This window comes from Lactuca saligna, chromosome 5 (assembly GCF_052625555.1).
Source record: "Lactuca saligna cultivar CGN05327 chromosome 5, ASM5262555v1, whole genome shotgun sequence".
NCBI lineage: Eukaryota > Viridiplantae > Streptophyta > Magnoliopsida > Asterales > Asteraceae > Lactuca > Lactuca saligna.
Genome location: NC_136421.1, coordinates 315775105 through 315796827, shown reverse-complemented (window position 1 = coordinate 315796827; position 21723 = coordinate 315775105). Strand labels below are relative to the sequence as shown.

Sequence of the window (21723 nt, the reverse complement as noted above, 5' to 3'; positions counted from 1 at the left end):
GTCTTATACCATGTAAGGTTTGGTATACTCGGTTCACTATAAACAAGCGCTATGATACCAATCTGTCACACCCCCCAAACGGTAGGCGGAAACGTCTCGGGGTGGAGGTGACTTCATGTGAATATCATAACCAATGTACATAGTAAGCGAAGTAAAACACAAAACATTACATTACATAGATTTCATTACATCAGTTGAAAAGTAAAGTAGTACAAGTTTCATAGATACATATGTATAAACAAAAGAAAGACGTAACTTCCATTCGCTCCATCTTCTGCAAATGGATGCGGGGTACCTGTCTAAGTAGAACCTGAGAATGCAAGTAGTTTGAAAATCAGCATAAAGCTGATGAGCTCATAAGCGGTTTGTTTTTATGAAAATGTACAAGATTTCTTTTGGTTTCTGAAAATGTTACGACCTAAGAAAATCCCATATTTTCTCAAAAGTAAAGTTTAGTTGTTCTGTTATGTTACATTGTTCTGGTTATGAATTGTGATTACCCCAGGAAAATCCTATATTTTCCTAATGTGAAAGATGTGTACTGAAAACCTGATTAACCTTGTGAAGTGTGTGTTAGTTTACCAACCCAAAAATGTAATGTAAAAGATGTATACTGGAAACCTGGTTAACCTTGTGAAGTGTGTGTTTGTTTACCAACCCAAAAATGTAATGTAAAAGATGTATAATGAAAACCTGGTTAACCTTGTGAAGTGTGTGTTTGTTTACCATCCCTAAAATGTAATGTAAAAGATGTATACTGAAAACTTGATTATCATAGTAAACTAATTCTTATGGTTATTAATTTACTATATCCATTATTACTAAAAATGTAAATTTCTGTTATCCAAATTGCGAGTTCTATAACCATACTAAAGACTAGATATGGCAAAGGAAGGCCAATATCACTATGACTTTTGTCACCCTTGAACCTTTCGGTTCGACTGTAGCTAGCAGCCAAGTGCCGGATAGTCAATCCCGTATAGATCTATACACTCAACTAACGCTCTCTACCTAAGAGATTCTGGTTACAGAGGAGGTCCTCCACTCACGTATCTCTATGAAGTGTTCTCCGAGGACGTGTCTACAATTTATAGGAATAACAAATCTACAAAGACGATCCTCCACTCGCGTATCTCTGTGGAGTGTTACCGAGGACAAAATTATATACTAAGCTTCTAGTTCAATGTTCAAAGATTATGTTTTTAACTATTATAATGTGGAAAACCATTTGTGAAAATATAAGGTATAACAATTTATAACATTTTTCACAAATACTATGATAATGAAATCTGCAAGTTCAAACGGTTATCTGATATGATTAATAGTGTTAAAAACATATGTAGTATGAGACACAACACATATAAAATAAGTTTTGAGTACATGTATTACTTGTACTTTGCTTGTATTCCCCCCCCCCCCTGAAAACAGTGAAAAACATTGAAAAAGGGTAGGGGTATGAACTCACCGGACGAGAAATCTGTCGACGGGGATGCTAAACGTCGGATCAAGGCTTGAAAACGTGCGAGGTTCCTATGTAATGTTAAATGATACAAAAATGTATCTAATTAGACTTTAAAACACTAATCAGACACGATTATACACTCCAAGACGCGAAAACACTTCAAATTAAATGTTTGGAGTGACCCGAGTGACTTTTCTGGACATGAATGGCTTGGATATAGTAAACTCTTAGGAGTGTTCACGGCCATAAACACCACATCCCCATGAGTTTACGGCCGTACACTCATGGTGGGGTGTTCTTATGTGCCAAATGGCCTTAAATTAATAGAGGGGTGATGCTAGGTTTGGTTCTAGGGCATTATCAAGGAATTAACTCATCCATATGGACTAATTGATGGGTTTACGTCAGTAAACTAAGTGTTTACAGCCATAAACTCTCACCCACATCATTCTTAAGTGTTTTGAAGGTCAATGATTTATCACAAGTGATTCTACTCAATTTTACAAGCCAATGGGTGAGTTTAGGGCATCAAACAACCCATTTATAGGAGTTTACGGCCCAGGAACCCATTCTTGGGGGGTTTACAGCCGTGAACTCCTTATGGAGCTGCTTTAATCAAGTTTAAGGTCCCTAATGTGACAACCCGAAATTTCCATTTTGTACAAACTATATCACTTCGATAGAAGTTGTAGCAGTCACAGTTAATTTTCAGACTTTTCGCGTGAGTTTGAGAAATTCAGGGTTTACACTTCAGGAAATATCAGGAGAGTGTGTGCACCTAGGGTTTGGTGCAACACTGTTATTCCAACACTCTAATTTATTAGGGATCATTTTAGGAATAAAAATATTTTCTGCCAAAATATTTCAGGACTATAAATAGTTTTCTGAACTAAATTAATTCATTATTCACATTTCTGACTAGAGAAAAGCCATTTTCTCTCTGACGGATCTTCGGGTTTTTATACCAAAACGTGAGTCACTCTTTCTAGTAGTGTTATAATACATATTAGATGCTCATAACATGATTTAGATGGCTAAATCATGAGATCTAGGAGTTTACTCCCCAAGGTGTTCTTGGGCGGTAAACTCCCGAAACAAGGCCAAAACCGACATTGATGCTTGAATAAGGCCTTAGGACATTAGGTAAACACATTAGGGACATGAAATCAAACACAAAACCACCCAAGATTGGGAGTTTACAGCCAGAACTCTCTTAGGCCGTAAACTCCATTTCAAAGGCCTAAATGGTGGTTTTTGGACTAAAGGACTTTAAGGCTTGCATCTAGGTTAATTCCCCAACTAGCTTAAGGTCTTAAACACTTCAAATGACACAAAAGAAAGTGAGTTTACGGCCCAGAACTCTCCTAGGCCGTAAACTCCATGTAAATGGTCCCAAATGATGTTTTCATGACACCTAAGGTCCTAGCCCTTCACAAGAAATTGTACCCACTAAATGGAAGGACCAAACCACACCAAAATCACATGAATAAGTGAGTTTACGGTCAAGGCATAGTTCTTGGGCCGTAAACTCCTATAAAGGGCACTAAGTGGTGCCTAATGCCTTCATATGCTAGGATTAAAAGTCTAGAACACATCCCACTAGTACAAGGGGCTTGAAATCAACCAAGGAATCACCCCAAGGGAGTTTACGGCCGTAAACTCCAAAGGGAAATGTCCTTTAGGCCGTGAACTCCTATTTGGAGTACTTCTAGGCCTTAAACCCTTCCAAGAACATAGTCACAAGGTTAGAATAATTCTAGAAAGCATATTGGACTTCAAAACACACCAAATACACATGTTTGGGATTTTACGGCCGTAAACTCCATAGTTTACAACCGTAAACTCCATGTGTGATGGTTTAGAGAGAGTACACTCTCATATGGGGTCCTTTGGAAACCCTAAACTCAAGTACTCTGTCCCACAATAGCTTAGATGAAGTCCTTACGGCTTAAAACACTTACATAAAGTGTTATCTATATCTAAGATGTACTAAACTTTATCAATTAGCCTTTGGTGTCTAATTGAGTGCATATACGTGTGATTATATGTTCATTAGGATCATTGTGTGTGCATAAGTCCTCGCTTGACACCTAGCCATCCGATACCGTTCAGTTCATTCCAATCACCCACTACAGGTGAGTTCATACCCCGTAATCAATGTTTTAAAGGATTTTAAATGCTTTAATGGGGGGGGGGGGGAATACAAGTAGAAACAAACATGTTATTAAATCAGTTTTATGTATTTTATAACTATGTTTTCACTCAGTAGATTTCACATATTTCAAAGGAAGTCACGTGAAAGGGTTTTCTATCTTAAAATACTTAGACAACAGAAGTATTAGTTTTGAATTGTATAATGACTTTAAGTCACTTTACATTATTGTTCAAAGCTCCTAGATACCTTGCATAAACCTACTTGAACAACAATATACTTTCTAGGTTAACTATCATAGGGATAGTCATAGAATATCAAACAAGAGTCAGCTCATTCATGAGTCTATACTAATGCCTTACATGATACATGATTACACGTACTTAGGGTTCTATGATACATGAATATGATTACATATACTTACCTGTTACATGAACACACTTACATGAATTCTAGACAGGGACACTTATTAATAAGTACATTATTTGTACTTACTTACCTTGGATACTTGAACTAGATCTAAGAGGATGCTTTATTAGTATTTACTGTATAAATTGTCTTTCCTATTCCCGTTCGAGGGGATGTTTTCAGCGGGACTTACCATTCCGAATCTCATTGGTTAGCGCCAGTGAGATATGGCGTCTACGGATGTCTAAGGTAGTCACTTGATTTGTGGTCAGTGACGGGACTAACTATCCCTCCGCCTGCTGTTGCAACAGTGGACGAGATGTGAATCTTCGGAGGATCATTAAGTTGACGATCTACGTCAAGAGATCGATGCAGGGACTAACCCTCCTTCCATCCTGCTGCTGCTACAGGGGATGAGGGGACACTCTTCGGATGTTCCTCAGGGTCTAACTTTCGTTTCATGAGACGTAGTGTTGGTCTTAGTACCCAGAGACAATACTTACCATATCATATTTTTCCTGTTTACTTTATTTTGTGATATCTTTCACATAAACGATGAGTTAGACTAAGCACTGTTAGTACTAGTCTACACGAAGGAAAAATACTTCATACATACAAAACATTCGAGTCTTGGTAGAAGACTGCATTTCACACATACAAAACATTTGGGTCTTGGTAGAAGACTACACTTCATACTTATAGAAAATAAGGGTTTTTCTAGGGATTTCATACTTACCTCAACATTTTCACGTAAAGGTTTTTCATGGCATTCATAGCAGGTTTTCACAAACAAAGCAATAACACTTATATACTTATGAACTCACCAGCTTTAAAGCTGATACTCTCTTTCAAAATAACTTGTATTCTCAGGTCGCCAGTAGACAGGTACGGAGGACAGGTTGTGAGAAGACGCAGCAGACAAGTCTCGTCTTTTATTTTGATTGTACATTTTTGGTGTCTTATTACAATGAAAGAACACACATGTATAAAACTTTACTTATAATTCAATGGATGATGTTGTTGCTTGTTTATTATATTACACTGTTGTGATACTGTACATGACATCCTCCACCCCTGAACGTTTCTGCCATTCGTGGTTTTTGGGGTGTGACACCTAACTTGTTGGTGGTTGCTTCTAGACTTTATTCCAGGGCTTATGAGGTGTGTAAGTCGCATTTTAACACCCAAAAAGGAGTTTACTCCCTATGAAATGGTGTTTACGGCCCAAGCTTGTTCTTGGGCAGTAAACTCATGTTTGCTCCCCAAATGTTGAGTTTAAGGTGTCCTAAGTCCAATCCAATAAGTCCTTAAGCCATATCTAAGCTCCAATGGTGATTTGGAAGGGTTTTGAGGCTCAAAAACACCACTTATATGTGTTCACGGCCCAAGAGAGTTCTAGGGCCGTAAACACATGTTTGAGGTCCTAATTCATGAATTGAACTCGAAATTGAAGGCTAACAATGATCCACAAGAAGCTAGGATGATTACCTTGGTGTTTTGAAGCTTGAAATGGATGATTTTTGGATCAAATTCTTGAGTTAAGGAGAGAGGTTAGAGGGAGAGTGAAAAGGCTCCAAATGAGGCTTAATTCACTTTAAATATGGTTTGAATTTGAGACACGGTGGAATTTTACCCGATACTGATGTTAACCGAGGCCTTTGGTCGCACCAGATTAAGTTGTCGTCACCCGATATGGTCGAAACTAATTTTTTTTTCTAATTACTAGTTTGGGACGTTTTCACATGTTTCCAACATGTTTGGATACTTACAAGGTCAAAATAAAAGTCTTAACTTAATTGACCTAATTCAAAGACGAAATCAGAACAATTCGCTTAAAACGAGTTTTACGGATGAAATGGGTTGCGGCGATGGAAAAACTTCGGGTTGTCACAGAAAGTCACAAGGTTACGAAGAAGCTAGTGATTGGTCTCGTTTCATTCAAGTATGTCGTTACCATTGTTTTGGTAGTGACTAAGAAAATGATTGATATTCTGACCCTAACGGTCATATCAAATTAAGTCCGACTACGACGAATTTGTTACGTGGTTCATAGAACCAATTTCGAGGTAGCATCTGACTCAAGTCAGAAGATTGAAATCAATGCGATCGATAGCATTGCGCTCGTTGTTAAGGAAGCTTGTAACTAGAAACTCTACATGTAAAAATGTGATTATATCACATTAGAATATGAAGGAAGGTATATTCCATTACGGAATTTGACTCTATGAGACTTGAGTCTAAGCGTTGCATCATACGATGAGAGGTCATCAGGACATGACCCATCGGTCTGTTACAATAGATAAATGAATGTATCTATACTAAGAAGAAGAAGGAGTCCACAATAAGGATTTATTTTATAAAATGAAGGTTACGATTGACAGTCCAACATAGTATGAAGATCAGATGAAAGATTGAACATCACGGTTATTAATTAGGATGGAAATTTAACGTATGGAATCATTATTCAAGCCCTGTTTCGTTGATGATTTCGGGATGTAATCATCCTATGGGGGAGATAATTGTAACGCCCGTAGATTAGGGATAGTCAATTTAGAGACGATAAGCGTCAAAAATGACTTTTTTATAGAAGATTATTTAGAATGAATAATCTTAACTAACTTGTAGTATATGTCACAAGGTTTCCGTGCATATAAAGCCGAAATCCAAGTTATAATGAAGAAGTTATGACCTGTCGAAGTTTCGCGACAGAACCGGCACGATGTTGAATGACGTAAAAAGTGAATTTATGTTAGATTGACATTTAGCCTTAGCGATCTAAACAAAAGTCGTAGAATTCGTTAAACAATGAGCGTGCATAAAAAGAACGTCCAAATCTGACTTCGTATGAGGAAGTTATGATTTTTCTAAGTTTCGACTTAGCGGTATGCAGCCCGAATACTCGATTGAGATCGAGCGGTTTTTAGCTGAAACAATCTAAATGAGAATCGAAGATATTGTTGATAGTAGTCCAACCGTAAAAAGACAGACGAAAATGGACGTCGGATGAAGAAGTTGTGAATTTATAACGGAGTTTTCCTGTCCCGGCCTACTAAAAATAATATAATAAAAATAAAGTCAAAATTAGCCAACAGAGTCTAAACGAAAGTTGTAGAGCATAATCTCACCTACGCATGGATATAAAGAACGTTGAAAACGGAGCTTGTATGCGAAAGTTATGAACTTTTGAAGATCATGGCACGCATACCAAAGCTTATCCGAAGCGTACGCCTAGCGTAACGAAATTACGCCCAGCGTACTGAGTACGCCCAGAGTACTTGGAAGTTACGCCCATCGTAATCCCAGACCCAGCAGCCTATAAATAGAAACCGAGATCAGCCATTTTCTTTGCTCATTTTCTTTCTTCTCTCTAAGTTTTTGCCGCGATTTGCGTGCCATTTATATCCCGGAGCCCCGGTATCATTCTCGTGCCCTGAAGCAAGTTCTAAAGTCCTGAAGATCCCAAGAAGTGAGATTCCCGAGCCAAAGCCCTGCCCGCGAGGATCCCGGTTTTTGTGAAGATCTTCTAGATCTACCCAAGAATACTACTTCTACAAATCATAGTACTGTCCGATCATCTTCTGATCAAGTGAGTGTATAGTCACTTTCGTCCCCGGAGCCACCCCCGTAGCTAAATCCCCTTACCATTTGGCACCGGATGAAATGCAAGAATTATCCAGCCAACTCAATGAGCTACTCAACAAGGGATTCATCACACCAAGTTCCTTACCCTGGGGATCCCCGGTCTTATTTGTGAAAAAAGAAGGATAGATCTTTTTCGATGTACATAGATTATCGTGAACTGAACAAGCTTACCATCAAAAACCACTATCCTCTTCCCCGAAATGATGATCTCTTTGACCAACTTCAGGGAGCCAACTACTTCTCAAAGATATACCTAAGATCAGGATATCATCAGCTACGAGTCCATGGGGGCGATGTTCCTAAGACAACATTTCGGACTCGATATGGCCAATGCGAGTTTGTAGTAATTCCCTTTGGTATGACTAATGAACCGGTAGTATTCATGGATTTGATGAATTGGTTGTGCCGCGCTTTCCTAGATAAGTTCGTAATAGTGTTCAGTGATGATATACTTGTCTATTCCCGAAGCGAGGAAGATCATAGACAACATTTAAGGCTAGTACTAGAAATACTAAGGGCGGAGAAGCTATATGCGAAATTTTCAAAATGCGAATTTTGGATCAGAAATGTAACTTTCCTCGGTCACGTGGTTAGCAAGGAAGGCCTACACGTGGAACCTTCCAAGATCAATGCGATAGAGGGTTGGTCGGCATCGAAGACGCCCACAAAAATCCGTCAATTCTTGGGTCTTGCTGGCTACTATCGTAGGTTTATCCAAAATTTCTCTAGAATTGCTAAGCCTCTAACCACTCTGACTCAAAAAGGTGTGGCCTTTAGTTGCGCAGAGGAGCAGGACGTTGCATTTCAAACATTGAAGCAAGCCTTATGCACCGCACCTATCCTGTCTTTCCCCGAAGGGATGGAGGACTTCGTGGTCTCTTGCGATTCATCCAGTCAAGGCCTAGGCTGTGTGTTCATGCAGCGAGGAAATGTCATTGCTTATGCCTCAAGCCAGTTGAAAGCACATGAAGTCAATTATACAACTCACAACCTGGAGTTGGGAGCAGTAGTTTTTGCATTAAATATATGGAGACATTATCTATACAGAACCAAGTGCACCGTCTTCACTGACCATAAGAGCCTGCAACATATTTTCGACCAGAAAGAGTTGAACATGAGGCAACGACGATGGGTAGAACTTCTCAATGATTATGAGTGTGAGATACTATATCATCCAGGTAAGGCTAATGTGGTAGTTGATGCCCCTCAGTCGAAAAGAGTACTAAGGTCACAAAGTGAAGGCACTAACAATGACCATCCATTCCTATTTATTCGCTAAAATCAGAGAGGCTCAGCCGGAAGCCTTGAAACCAGAGAACAAGTCAGATGAAGATTTGAAGGGAATGGAAAGAAATTACAGATCAAGGGAGACGGAGTCTATTATTTCATGAACCGGATCTGGACCCCAAAGTTCGGTGATTACAGAAAGGTTGTCATGAGCGAAGCTCACAGGACTCAATACACCGTTCACCCAGGTTCGGATAAGATGTATCTGGATCTTAAAAAGCTATATTGGTGGCCAAACATGAAAGCATAAATCGCTACCTTCGTGGGAAAGTGTTTGACTTGCGCCAAGGTGAAGGTGGAATATCATAAGCCCTCAGGTCTACTTCAATATCCAAAAATACCTGAGTGGAAGTAGGAGAGGATTACGATGGATTTTATCACTAAATTTCCCAAATCTCCGAGTAGGTACGATACCATTTGGGTAATTTTCGACCGATTGACCAAATCCGCCCACTTCCTGCCAATCAAAGAAACCTTCAAGATGGAGAGTCTGGCAGGGATCTACATTCAAGAGATAGTTCATCTACATGGGGTGCCTGTGTCCATTATCTCCGATCGGGATAGTAGATTCACCTCGAGATTTTGGCAGTCACTACAGAAGGCACTTGGAACCAAGTTGGATATGAGCACAACTTACCATCCGCAAACCGATGGGCAGAGTGAGAGAACTATTCAGACTTTAAAAGACATGTTGAGATAATGTGTTATAGATTTTGGTAAGTCATGGGACAACCATTTTCCCTTGGTTGAGTTCTCCTACAACAACAATTATCATACCAGTATCAAGGCGGCACAATTTGAAGCCCTTTATGGATGTAAGTGCATATCCCCTCTATACTGGGCGGAGGTAGGCGACACAAAGCTAGCTAAAGGGCAAGTCCCCGATAACACTCTCACAGGACCAAAAATGATTCGATAAATCACCGAGAAGATCATACAAATCAGAGAACAACTGAAAGCCTCCAGGGATAGACAAAAGAGCTACGCAGATAGACGACGAAACACCTTGGAGTTTCAGGTTGGTGAGCGTGTTATGTTAAAGATCTCGCCCTGGAAGGGCGTGATACGCTTTGGGAAGTGTGGAAAGCAAAACCCGAGATACATTGGACCGTTCGAGATTCTTGCTAGGATCGGTCCCATCGCATACAAACTTCGTCTACCCTAAGAACTTAGTAACATTCATCCTGTCTTCCACGTGTCGAATCTTAAAAAGTGTCTATCCAACAAAACCCTTGTGATTCCTCTTGACGAGATTGAAATCAATGAGAACCTTAATTTCATGGAAGAACCAGTTGAAATCATAGATCGAGAAGTCAAATAAACAAAACAAAGTCGCATACTGATAGTGAAGGTCCGCTGGAATGCCAAGCGGGGACCTAAATTTCCTTGGGAGCAGGAAGATCAAATGAAACAAAAGTACCCACATCTTTTTCCAAGTCCATGATTGTTTTCTATGTTAGAATTTCGGGACGAAATTCCCTCTATCGGGGAGATGATGTGATAACTAGAACATTTTTTTCTGTCACCGTTAGACGATTTCCGTTAAATAAATATTGTATTTATTTAAGTTCCGTCAAAATTCCTATGGTTTGGAAAACCATTTAGTTTTGTGGTAAAATTTTATATATGAGTCGGACCCAAAATCGCGCGTAAGACCCGAGATTTCTCCAAGAAAGTCAGCAGTTCCGGCTTGACCGGTGTTCACGGCCGTAAACCCGATTACGGTCGTGAACTCAATCACGACTGGACCCCACCATAGACCATACTCCCAGCCTATATATACGTGACTCCTACCCTCATTTATACTTTTCTGGCCGCAAACACCCTTTTTCTCTCTAAAAATCATCACCCGAAAACACAAGAAAACAAAAGATTTCTCTTCATCAGTCAATCTATCCGCCTTGGAACTCATTTTGGAGCATCAAAACATCTGTTTTTCATTAAGATCGAACATTGTTTTTCTTGATTTCACGATCGTGAACCCCTCGAATCTTCATAAGTCTGGTCGTGAACCCTTCAAACCTTTAAAGACCGCGATCCATTCAAGGGCAGTGAACAGTTCACGGTCGTAAACAGTTCACGGCCATAAACAGTTCACAGTCGTAGTCCCCTTCACAGCTGCAAACCTTCCCTAAACCATCAATCGTGGCTGAAAACTCGCTTGGTCCGATTTAATCGAGTTCCGGTAACATTCCTTAAACGAAAGCAAGTGTTTTTCTAACACCATATCTAACGACATCGCTAATTTAGATGCATATTATGTGTTTAATTGTTATTAGGATTCTGTTAAGTGCCACATACATCAATTCGAGGGTCTTCATTTCCAGTTTCGTTGTCCAACGCTTTCACACAACTAACTGTGAGTTAATACCCCTACGTTTTTATGGGTTTAATGTTTTTCGGGGGGGGGGGGGGGGGGGGGGGGGGATACAAGCCAAACACAAATGATTTTGTAGACTAATACAAAAGAATTTCAACAATTTTACAACTTATGTAATTGATACAGTCAAACGCTTTCCACATTTTATAAAATATTTAGATATTTTATCCCTTTTGTTACATTCTGAGTATAAGGGACGCTTTCAACTTGAAATCATAATTGCATACTTATCAGAACAATTCATGAACCAAGTGCATAACATCTCAGACAAACTATAATGGGTATAGTTTGGGGAATTCATTTCACAGTATTTACCGATTCAGACTATATATATTGAAAAACATATAAACTATGAGAACTTTAGTTATGATATTCATTACTACATTCGGATAACAAGAGTATAACATTAAATAATTATTTAAGTATAATTATTAATATTCTACCAAGTATACAAACGGTTTCAAATACGAGAAAACAATACAAAACTACACGTAAACTAGTCAATACATGATTGTGAGACAACTCTTCAATTGTACCCTTCTAGGTAATGGCAAAATCCTCAACGTTTAGTGTAACCAGATTCTCCTGGAGGGAGAGCATGGGATTTTTGAATAGATCTATTCGGGACTGACAATCTCACACCTAAACTGCTAGCTACAATTAGGCAGGCATGCATGGGTGACAAATATCATACCGTACGACGCCTGAAGTGTAACGACGTAAATTTTAAAACCAATTTTTCATTTTTGCAAACATCAAAACATCGATTAATATTTTAAATTCAAACGTAAACAATATTGTCACAACCGAATACATCACAAAGATCATAAAATAGTTTTTCCCGATAATGTGTACGATCACGCCGGTGCCTTCCCACGGTCCTCGCTAGTACCTGAAACACATAACACAACAACTGTAAGCATAATTGCTTAGTGAGTTCCCCAAAATACAACCTACGTACATACGCCTTTCCAAGCCCTGACCATCCGGTCTATGTGTCTCAGGGGACTTCTGTCCCGACTGGGTAAACCTTATGATCCTACCCACGTCAACCTCACGGTCCATATTACAACGCCTTCCGGCCCATAACATATTCGCCTTCCGGCCCATATCAAGCATATCATACATGGCACATATAACGACTAACTTATCACACATAATGCATATATCTCATATCATATTCGACCTTCCGGTCACACAGTCAAACCCTTCCGGGTACAGTATAGTGAGAAGACTTACCTCGTATATCTTGATAACTCGCGAATCCTGGAAATCACTCGTGCTCAATCCCCCGAGCTATAATCCTCCTATAACATCATATATCTCTAATTAATACTTTTACCACTAAGGTTGACTATCCCTATCAAGTCAACACTGGTCAACTCTGGTCAACGGTCAATGGTCAACTTTGACCGGACTCGGCGAGTGCACTAGAGCGACTCGGCAAGTCTAAGCGTTTTCACCAACTCTCTAGGATTCTCTTTTGACACGTCGAGTACTCCCCTGACTCGACGAGTTCCACCTGGCATGAATCGTGGGGCCACCACGACTCAACTCGCCGAGTCGCAAGAACAACTCGGCGAGTTCCAGCTCGACTCAGTCCACCTGTCAACCCTCTCTAACTCTCCATGACTCACTGAGTCAACCATAACTCCGCAGGACCACTCACTGGGTGGTTAAGGACAATCTTCATGCTACTCGCCGAGTCTGTTCTTCAGACTCGGCGAGTCCATGCCATGCATCAACTAAATCTCGCTTCTGAGGTCAGATCCGCTCCATCCACTCATAGATCTGGCCCTCCTAAGATCATTCATCACGTAAAGTCACAGTCTTGGCTACCATGCAACACCTACAAGGCTCTATTTGGAGAAATGACCTCTAATATGGCAACCCTAGTCTCCAACCCAAAAGGAAGGACATAAAGCATGGCATTTGGGACTTTCTGAACCTGCTAAGGTCCAAATCTAGGTACCATATCCCCATGGGACCTCTCACACTTCAATTACAAAGAAAACAAGGCAAGAAGAAACCCTAGATTTGACCATATCAACAAAAACACGGAAATAAGCTCTGAAAGATACCTCAAGAAGCTTCCCCTGGCGAAATGGAAGTAGATCCAAGCTCCCCAACTCTTCTAGCTTGACTTTCCCCTTCCTTTCTTGCAAATACACACAAATTTGGTGAACAATGGCCTCTTATCTCACTCACAGGAACCCTTAGCTGCTTTGGTGCTCTTAAGGATCAAGGTAGCCACAATGAAGGGCCATAAGGTCCTTTTAATAGAGCTTAGGACCGGGAAATTAGGGTTTCATTAAACAGCGCAAATTCGCCGAGTCCATTCCTTGGACTCGCCGAGTCCAGGCGCAAACCCGTGTCCAGAACCACGATCCTACTCGGCGAGTTTGAGCTTCAACTCGCCGAGTCCCCTCACAAAAAACCAAAAATTATATGAATAAAAGATACCTGGAAATCCGGGCTGTTACATGAAGAACATCGCTAAGTTCATCGGTCATATCAAGCATGGTTATACGACTCACAATAGTATCAATTAACCTTTGTTTACGGGATTCCATTCTTCATTAGTTTTATTTTAATTAATAAAACCACTATACATTACACTGGAGGATTCCATTGATACAACAAATGGTTTATCTAGTAAAACTACTATACATGTTGGTGGTAACCAGGGTTTTCAAACAAAACATACTATACATACTAGTGGTAACCAGGGTTTTCAAACATAACATAGTAATGAACACATATGTTAGAAAATATTGGATTTTCTTGGGAAGCATATAAACATTTTCACTGATTCCATGACAGGTTTTCATTACAAAAACATTTTTATGAACTCGCCGGCTTAATGCTGACCTACTCTTTCAAAATCGCTTGTATTCTCAGGAAATCAGTAGACAGATACTCCCACAGGCTTTTGAGAAGACGGAGCGTTTAGAATCATGTCTTTTACCTATTTTTCTATACTTTTGATGTACACAAACAATGAATCAAACATATGTAAAGAATACAAAGCTTTATAGAGCTTCCAATATCATTCCCTTATTTGGTTCACTCACAGGGTTTGCTTTTGCAGGCCTTTCGTTAAAGAATACATAGCTTTATAGTTTGCTAAAGAACCAAATGATTGTGATTTTGGGGTTAATGACTCCATTTGATTCATGTAAGACTTGATTCGATAACCATGAACAATAGTTGGTTGATCATCGAACCCAACAAAAGCTTAAGGGATTCGAAGACCCTTAGAAGATGATTGAAGGCGAAGCCCATGATATCGCTTTTCAACAGGGTCCATCACATTGAGGTTTGATCATTATGCATACGATTCTAGTATTTTCTTCTGATTCGATAACAATAAAGACGAGCTTGGGCCCCGGTGAACCCAGTAAATCGAGTCAGTGGTCGTTTGCATACTGTGATGTGTTGTTGCCTTCAAATTCATGTTCGCCTTTGAATTTATTCCGAGTAATTTGTCAAGTTTTCTTGTTTTTGCTTCTTGCGTTAGTTCACCATGGTAATAAGATATTAGATGATTATTCATCTTTTATGGATTGACCATCTTTTCTAGATTTGATCTTGGAAGAAGATGATTCTCATTACAATCATGTGAATTTGATCATTTTGAAATAGCTGAAGCCAAATCATCTTTTCCGACGATCTACCACCATGGAATCGATACCTCCCCGTTTTTCTCAATCTCGACCTAACGCTGTTGCTAGCTGGTTTTGGTTTTGTTGGGAAGAAGGAATTTGTTATTCTGACCCTGTAGAAGTGTTATTAACTGGTTTTGACTCTTTAAAAAATGAGCAAAGAAAAACTCCCAATAGTTACGATGGTTGTTGTTGCAACGAAGATGGAGATTGGAGTTAAATTAGGTCTAAAAAAATTGTGATCAGATAAAAGGGAAGCGGGGGGATTTTTTCTGGAAGAAGAAGAAGAAGAAGAAGAAGAAGAAGAAGAAGAAGAAGAAGAAGAAGAAGAAGAAGAAGAAGAAGAGAGAGAGAGAGAGAGAGAGAGAGAGAGAGAGAGAGAGAGAGAGAGAGAGAGAGAGAGACCCCTTGTATATTAAATTTTATTTATTTATTTATTTTTAAAAAAAGTAATATAAAACCTCATAAATGATCCCTATGTTGTGAAATGATAAAAATGTCCCTTACTTAACGGTTAACTAGTAACGGAGTGAACCGAAAAGACCATATGTTAAAAGTTTGAAACCACATGAACGATCCGTAAGATTTTTATAAATTAGAAACCAAATTTCAGATTTTATGAAACCACATGTACCATTTTAAGTTTTGTCTTACTTTTTAGATACTTTTTAGATAGGAAAACAAGTTCTCAATGGAAATGATTTAATTTCATTTTACCATGGTTTTAATTGGATTACGTTTATTTAGGTAATATGCTAAAAAAATATAGATATATGATAAAATAGTGTTTTACTGAGACATATTATTAAAATTAATTAAATTGAAACGTGGTATTTAGTATTTTACCTTATAAAACATAATATTCGAATCTTTGCAATTTAACAAATAATTTGCAACCTAACCCGCTGTCCATAAATGGCTTTATATAAAAATTTAATATTTCCATGCTGGCAAAAATATCGTATAAAAAAATGACACGTCAGATTAGTGTCCCCACAGACAGACTTGCCAATTACGCTCTTCACAAACCAAACCCTCGCTTCCCTTTGCACTCCCCCAAAACATTTTTTGTTTTTTCCTTAAAAATTTTCTGTCACTATATATACAGGTTCATATATACATATATATCGTCCCTGTATGCATTCCTCTCTCTCTTCGCTCTTTCGTTCTCTCTATAAATCTCCAAAATCTATTCTCGACAGATAACCTCCGTCACTGATTTATCGTCGAACGCCGTCGATTCGTTGAGCGGAGAAGAAAGGCGAACAGAAGGTTCGGATTTTATTTTACGTGTATCTGAGAGGAACTGACATGGCGCCGGCAGCCGGCGTTTCTCCAGTATCGGATCGAGTGCCGGTGATGATGCCGGCAGCGGCGGTACAGCCTACGGCCTTGATGTCTGAGGCATTCGCGAAGGATGCGATAATCTCGTGGTTCCGAGGTGAGTTCGCCGCGGCGAACGCGATCATCGATGCATTGTGTGGTCATTTGTCTCAGTTTGAAGGTGGACGATGTGAGTATGAGTCGGTGTTTGCGGCTATACATCGACGCCGGTTGAATTGGATCCCGATTCTTCAGATGCAGAAGTATTTTTCCATTGCCGATGTGACGCATGAGCTACAGAAAGTTGCGGAGGTGAAGGAGAAGTTAAGAGGCGTTGAGAAGATCGTGGAAGAAAATGTTTCTTCGCCGGTGATAGAGACGAAACGTGAGATTTTGGAAGAGAAATCCATGGACGTCGATGGAAACGGCGTTGGTGAGGTTGTTGATGATGATTTCGCCAATGATAATTCGCCAAAGAGCGGGATTACTGATGCAGGTAAGGACGATTCTTGCTCGATTCATACAGCTATATATAATTATATGATTCCTTTCTATGCGTGTTTGTTTTTTTATATATATAATTTGGCAGGTAATCACCACTTAATAAATTTTCTTATTGCAGTTTCAAAAAAAAAATTGTCTGTGTCAGTCTGATATCTCAAACTGCATATTGTTTATGTCAAATTGCTCACAGCTGCATACTTATAGATGTCTTCCTCTGTTAATCATCATATACATGTTTTCCGTTATAGTTTTATGTTGTTAAACTCATTACTATGTGAATAGTTGAATACATTAATATTAATGCTTTAAATGCTTTATAGATACACGTACGCCCGAAAACAGAGTCTTTACAGGTTTGTTTTGGAGCTTTATTGATTTTTTAATTTAATAATCATACAGAGCAAATTGAAGGACGATACTAATTTTTTAATATATAGTACAATTCTTCGAAAAAGATTGATTTCTTTAATATTTAGAACTTTTGTTTCAAAAAAATTTCATGTCAACAGTGTTCTCCAACTTTTTTGTACTTGTAATTCCCGGTTGCTTCCCTTGTTCCCTTGGGACAATGCGTTTTTTTTTTTTTTTTTTTTTTTTTTTTTTTTCCAGAAGGGGCTGGGGGTTGGTGCGTCCCTTTTTTCTCATCCGTTTAATTGACTCAATTATTTTTTGACTTTTGAGAATTCTCACGTCGTTCCTCTGTTTGGTCTCTGTTTCACTTTTACTTGAAAATTGAGATTGAATGAACACGAGAATTAGTAAAAGCGAAAATTCACTTACTTGTTGTAATTCCCGATGGTTTTCCTTCGAAGCGAGAAATTCGAGGTCCGATTTCAAACAAAAGTGCTTTCCTAACCTCGAGAAAGATAGATAGATAGTTTTTTTTTTTTTTTTTTTTAAGCACCAAATAGCTGCACGTCGAGATCCGTTATAACAGACGTTACTACCGCCTGCCTCTTGTTTTGTTTGTTGTTTCTTTTTGTTTAAATTAATTGAAATTAGACTCTATTCAAAGTCATAAAGATTTAGGGATACCATTAAGTTAAAAGACAATTAAATGGAGGTGTAAGGTGTTGACATTTCGTCATCGAAAAAGATCTTTTTATGTCATGTCCTCCGCTCATTTCAATTGACCAAACCAAAGTACCCATTAAATGTTCTTTATTATATCGGCCTGTAATCTTTATTAAAATATCAAAACAAGCTATTATGATTTCCACTACAAATCGGTTTACATAATCGAAATCCCCGATGAAAAAATAAAAGTAGAAATTTCCATGATGATTACCGAAGAAAATAATAGACGGTTATAACCGAAGATGCTAGTCACCGACCCACTATATGGGGGGATAACATGGGGCTTAGGTATATCCTGTTGCTAGTTGCAAGTATGCGTTTCAGTGCATACCGATACTGTTATGGCTTTTTTATCTCTTTGTCGTACTATGTTAGTGGGTGATGAGGTAGTGCTTGTTTGGTGCGTGGTGCAATTCACAATAGTGATGTTTGCCTACAAGGCTTGTTTTTAGCTACAAAAAGAAGAAAAAAATGTTTTAATTTGAGATATAGAAGGAATCGCATTGAGCCATGAGCCATGAACAATGGTGGGGTTACAATGATTGGTGACTAATAAAGTCGTCAGCATCGGTGACTGAAATATATAAATAATAATAATAATAATAATAATAATTTATTTACCAAATAAAAATAAAAGTCAAATAATTTTAGTGATTGAACCGCAGGATCTGAGCAACCGGATATGGTGGTGGAACAGGAAAGCACTGAGATATGCTCAAACCAACAAGACTGGGAAGCACGACGTGCTGAAATCAAGATGACTAAAGGATTTGTAGCCAAAGAATCCGTCAAAGGCCATATGGCAAGTTCATTTTTTTTTTTTTTTTTTTTTATTGAATTAAATCATTAATAATAAAAAAGTAAAAACAAATGAACAGGTGAATGTTGTGAGAGGATTGAAGATGTATGAAGACATACTGAACAAAAGCGAGCTATCTAAGTTGACTGAATATGTAACTGAACTCCGAGTTGCTGGCCAAAATGGTGAACTCTCAGGTGGATCCCGTGATTCGTGATGCTTGCTTTTCTAGTTAACCTTGCTTGTTCTTTCCTTTTGGGACTGAAGTTTTGAGATAGTAAGGGATTGAACAGGTTTGGCAATTAATTTTCTTTTCAGTTGATAATCCATATTCCATACCTTATTAGCCTTCCTTAAAAATTCCAGTTCCCCTTCCCTTCTATATAGCTAGGATAAAAATTCAATAGAGCCTACTTCCTTAATAACCTTACATTTATCATGTCCCAAACCTCCTAAATCTTATTTTTATTAACTATAAGACACGATTTTATAATCTTTTTTTTTGCCTTTCGTCTGTGGGTGATTAGGTGAGACGTTTATCATGTACAACCAACAATCCAAAACAATCAAGAGAGAGCTCATTCAGTTCGGAGCTCCTATTTTTGGACAGATTAAAGATGATGCTTCAACTAAATCACAAGAAAGTAAGCATCCATAATTCAACCAAATCAATCTTTTATAAAATCTAAATATAACTTTGTGTTTTAATCCTTCACAGGCAACATCGACCCGATTCCCGCTCCTCTTGAAGGTGTCATTGATCATCTAATCCAATTCCACCTCATTTCAGAAAACAGACGACCAAACAGTTGCATTATTAACTTTTTCGACGAGGTATTTTTCACTTTTACACTCGTTAATTATTTTAGAATTATTCGTGTAGTTAATCCCTTATACATTTTTACACAGGGAGAATTTTCACAGCCTTTCTTGAAGCCACCTCACCTAGAGCAACCAATCTCTACTCTTCTTCTATCCGAATCAACAATGGCTTTTGGGCGTACTTTAGTCTGCGATAACGATGGAAACTACAAAGGACCGCTCATGCTTTCTCTAAACCAAGGGTAATTTCGTAATTTAAACTCTACATTTTTTTTAGTTACACAACACGTACGAATTACATTTTTTGTAATTTTCAACAGGGCACTCCTAGTGATGCGAGGAAACAGCGCTGACATGGCACGACACGTCATGTGTCAATCTCCTACTAAAAGAATAAGTATCACATTTTTCAAAGTGCGAATGGAAGATAAAAACCCACCACCAAAAGACCATCAAATTCCAATGTCTGGAGCGATGACAGTATGGCAGCCAAATGTTCCAACTCCATTGATCACACAGAACGGATACGAATCGATCCATGTTCTCCCGAAATGGGGCGCGATTCGGGCCCCACAGCTTCTAATGTTGGCACCGGTTCGACCAATGGTAATGAGCCCACGAAGGCTGCCACGTGGCGGTACAGGTGTTTTCTTACCTTGGAACGGTGGGTCCAGAAAACCTGCGAAACATCTACCACCACGTGCTCAGAGGGGACGGCTCCTTGCACTCCCGCCGCCTTCCCCTGAGCCACATAAAATGGACCGAACCCCTGATTCGGGCATCACTGTGGCTTAAAAGATGTTGTGGTCTTTTTGTTAAAGACAAGTAGTTTGTTTGTGGTTGTTTGGAGTTTGATTTATAGTGTACAACAAGGCCATTTGGTGTTTGAGAGATGAGTTTTTGGGGAAATAGGTTTTTATCCGTTGTTCCCGATTTCAATCAACTTAGAGTTACTTTTAGAGGTAGTATTTAAAAGCTTTGAAGTTAACAAAGTGTGAATTGTTTTTTTTTGAGTAAATTACACGAATGGTCCCTATGGTTTGCGGTAATTTGCGTGTTTGGTCCCTAACTTATTTTTTAACTCGGAAGGTCCCTATGGTTTGTTTTTGTTACGCGTTTGGTCCCTACCGTTTAATTTTGTTACACGTTTGGTCCCTATCTTATCTAAAAAGACTATTATTTAAAGAGGAAAAAATGATGGGGTAGGTGAGGTACGGTGAAGGGGTGGGATTAGGGGTGTGTTTATTTAAATAAATTAAAAAATTAAGGGAAAAATAGTCTTTTTAGGTAAAATAAGGACCAAGCGCGTAACAAAAACAAATAGTAGGGACCTTCCGAGTTAAAAAAATAAGTTAGGGACCAAACACGCAAATTACCCTAAACCATAGGGATCATTCGTGTAATTTACTCTTTTTTTCTTTTCTTTTTTTTCCTTCCAATTTTTACACATTGTGATAATGTTACTTGCTCTAATATTATTACATTGAAAAAAAATATCAACTACTTACATTAATTTTGATAATGCCATAAAGAATAGATTGAATATTGAAGACCCATTATTGGGCCCATTTGGTGAATGAGAATATGAGATATAATGGTAGTACGGGCATATGGTGGGGAAGGGATGGGAATATCCATGTTGTAATGATCTCATGTCTTTTGAAGAATATGCTTTAGAGATTTGGAAGCTTGTTTTCCATGATATTAATTAATGTCGACAACACCAATTTCATTACGCCACTTTCTTTTCCAAGCTATAAAGCAAGCATTAAATAAGTCTTGAACGAATTTGTGATGAATAGGCATTCCACGGTCTATGTTCTTTGATGTGTTAGTTACATCCACATCACCATAAATCTTTTTCCTACTTCTATGCAAAATCTAGAAACAACAAGTCTTACTATTGGAAAAATAAAGTAGGGGTGTTAAATGGATACATCGGATCACATGTGAAAAGTGACAAATTAGTGGTTCAAATAAGCACATAAAATAACAAAATAACAAAAGTCATGTGTAGTGGGTGTCTTTTAGTTTAACTGTACTTACTAAAGTCGATTGTATACAAAATCACGTAAAGTTAACCAAAATCCTAACGTAACTCTTTTTAGATGATTTTCATGTAAAAACTGTTTTCATATTTTTCAACAACTACAAAAAAAAAAAAAAACTGTTGGTGAAAATGTTCGATAGAAATTACACAAG

At 38.5% G+C, this 21723-nt stretch overlaps 1 protein-coding gene across 1 annotated transcript; it reads left to right on the top strand.

The window, feature by feature from the left end:
• The first annotated feature begins 16112 nt into the window (after positions 1-16112).
• LOC145048673 (oxidoreductase, 2OG-Fe(II) oxygenase family protein) lies at positions 16113-20570 on the top strand. Its single transcript, XM_078997250.1, has 7 exons — positions 16113-16815; positions 18566-18702; positions 18779-18896; positions 19227-19343; positions 19418-19533; positions 19609-19763; positions 19842-20570. The coding sequence occupies exons 1-7, from the start codon at positions 16308-16310 to the stop codon at positions 20314-20316; spliced, it is 1626 nt and encodes a 541-aa protein (XP_078853376.1). The 5' UTR covers positions 16113-16307; the 3' UTR covers positions 20317-20570.
• The last annotated feature ends 1153 nt before the right edge of the window (positions 20571-21723 follow it).

What these genes read in the sequence shown, in the direction of transcription:
- LOC145048673 (XM_078997250.1), top strand. Translation starts at nt 16,308, where the DNA reads ATGGCGCCGGCAGCCGGCGTTTCTCCAGTATCGGATCGAGTGCCGGTG. An exon ending in AATCCGTCAAAGGCCATATG is followed by an intron (nt 18,703 to 18,778) that starts GCAAGTTCATTT and finishes ACAAATGAACAG; the next exon opens with GTGAATGTTGTGAGAGGATT. An exon ending in ATGCTTTCTCTAAACCAAGG is followed by an intron (nt 19,764 to 19,841) that starts GTAATTTCGTAA and finishes AATTTTCAACAG; the next exon opens with GGCACTCCTAGTGATGCGAG.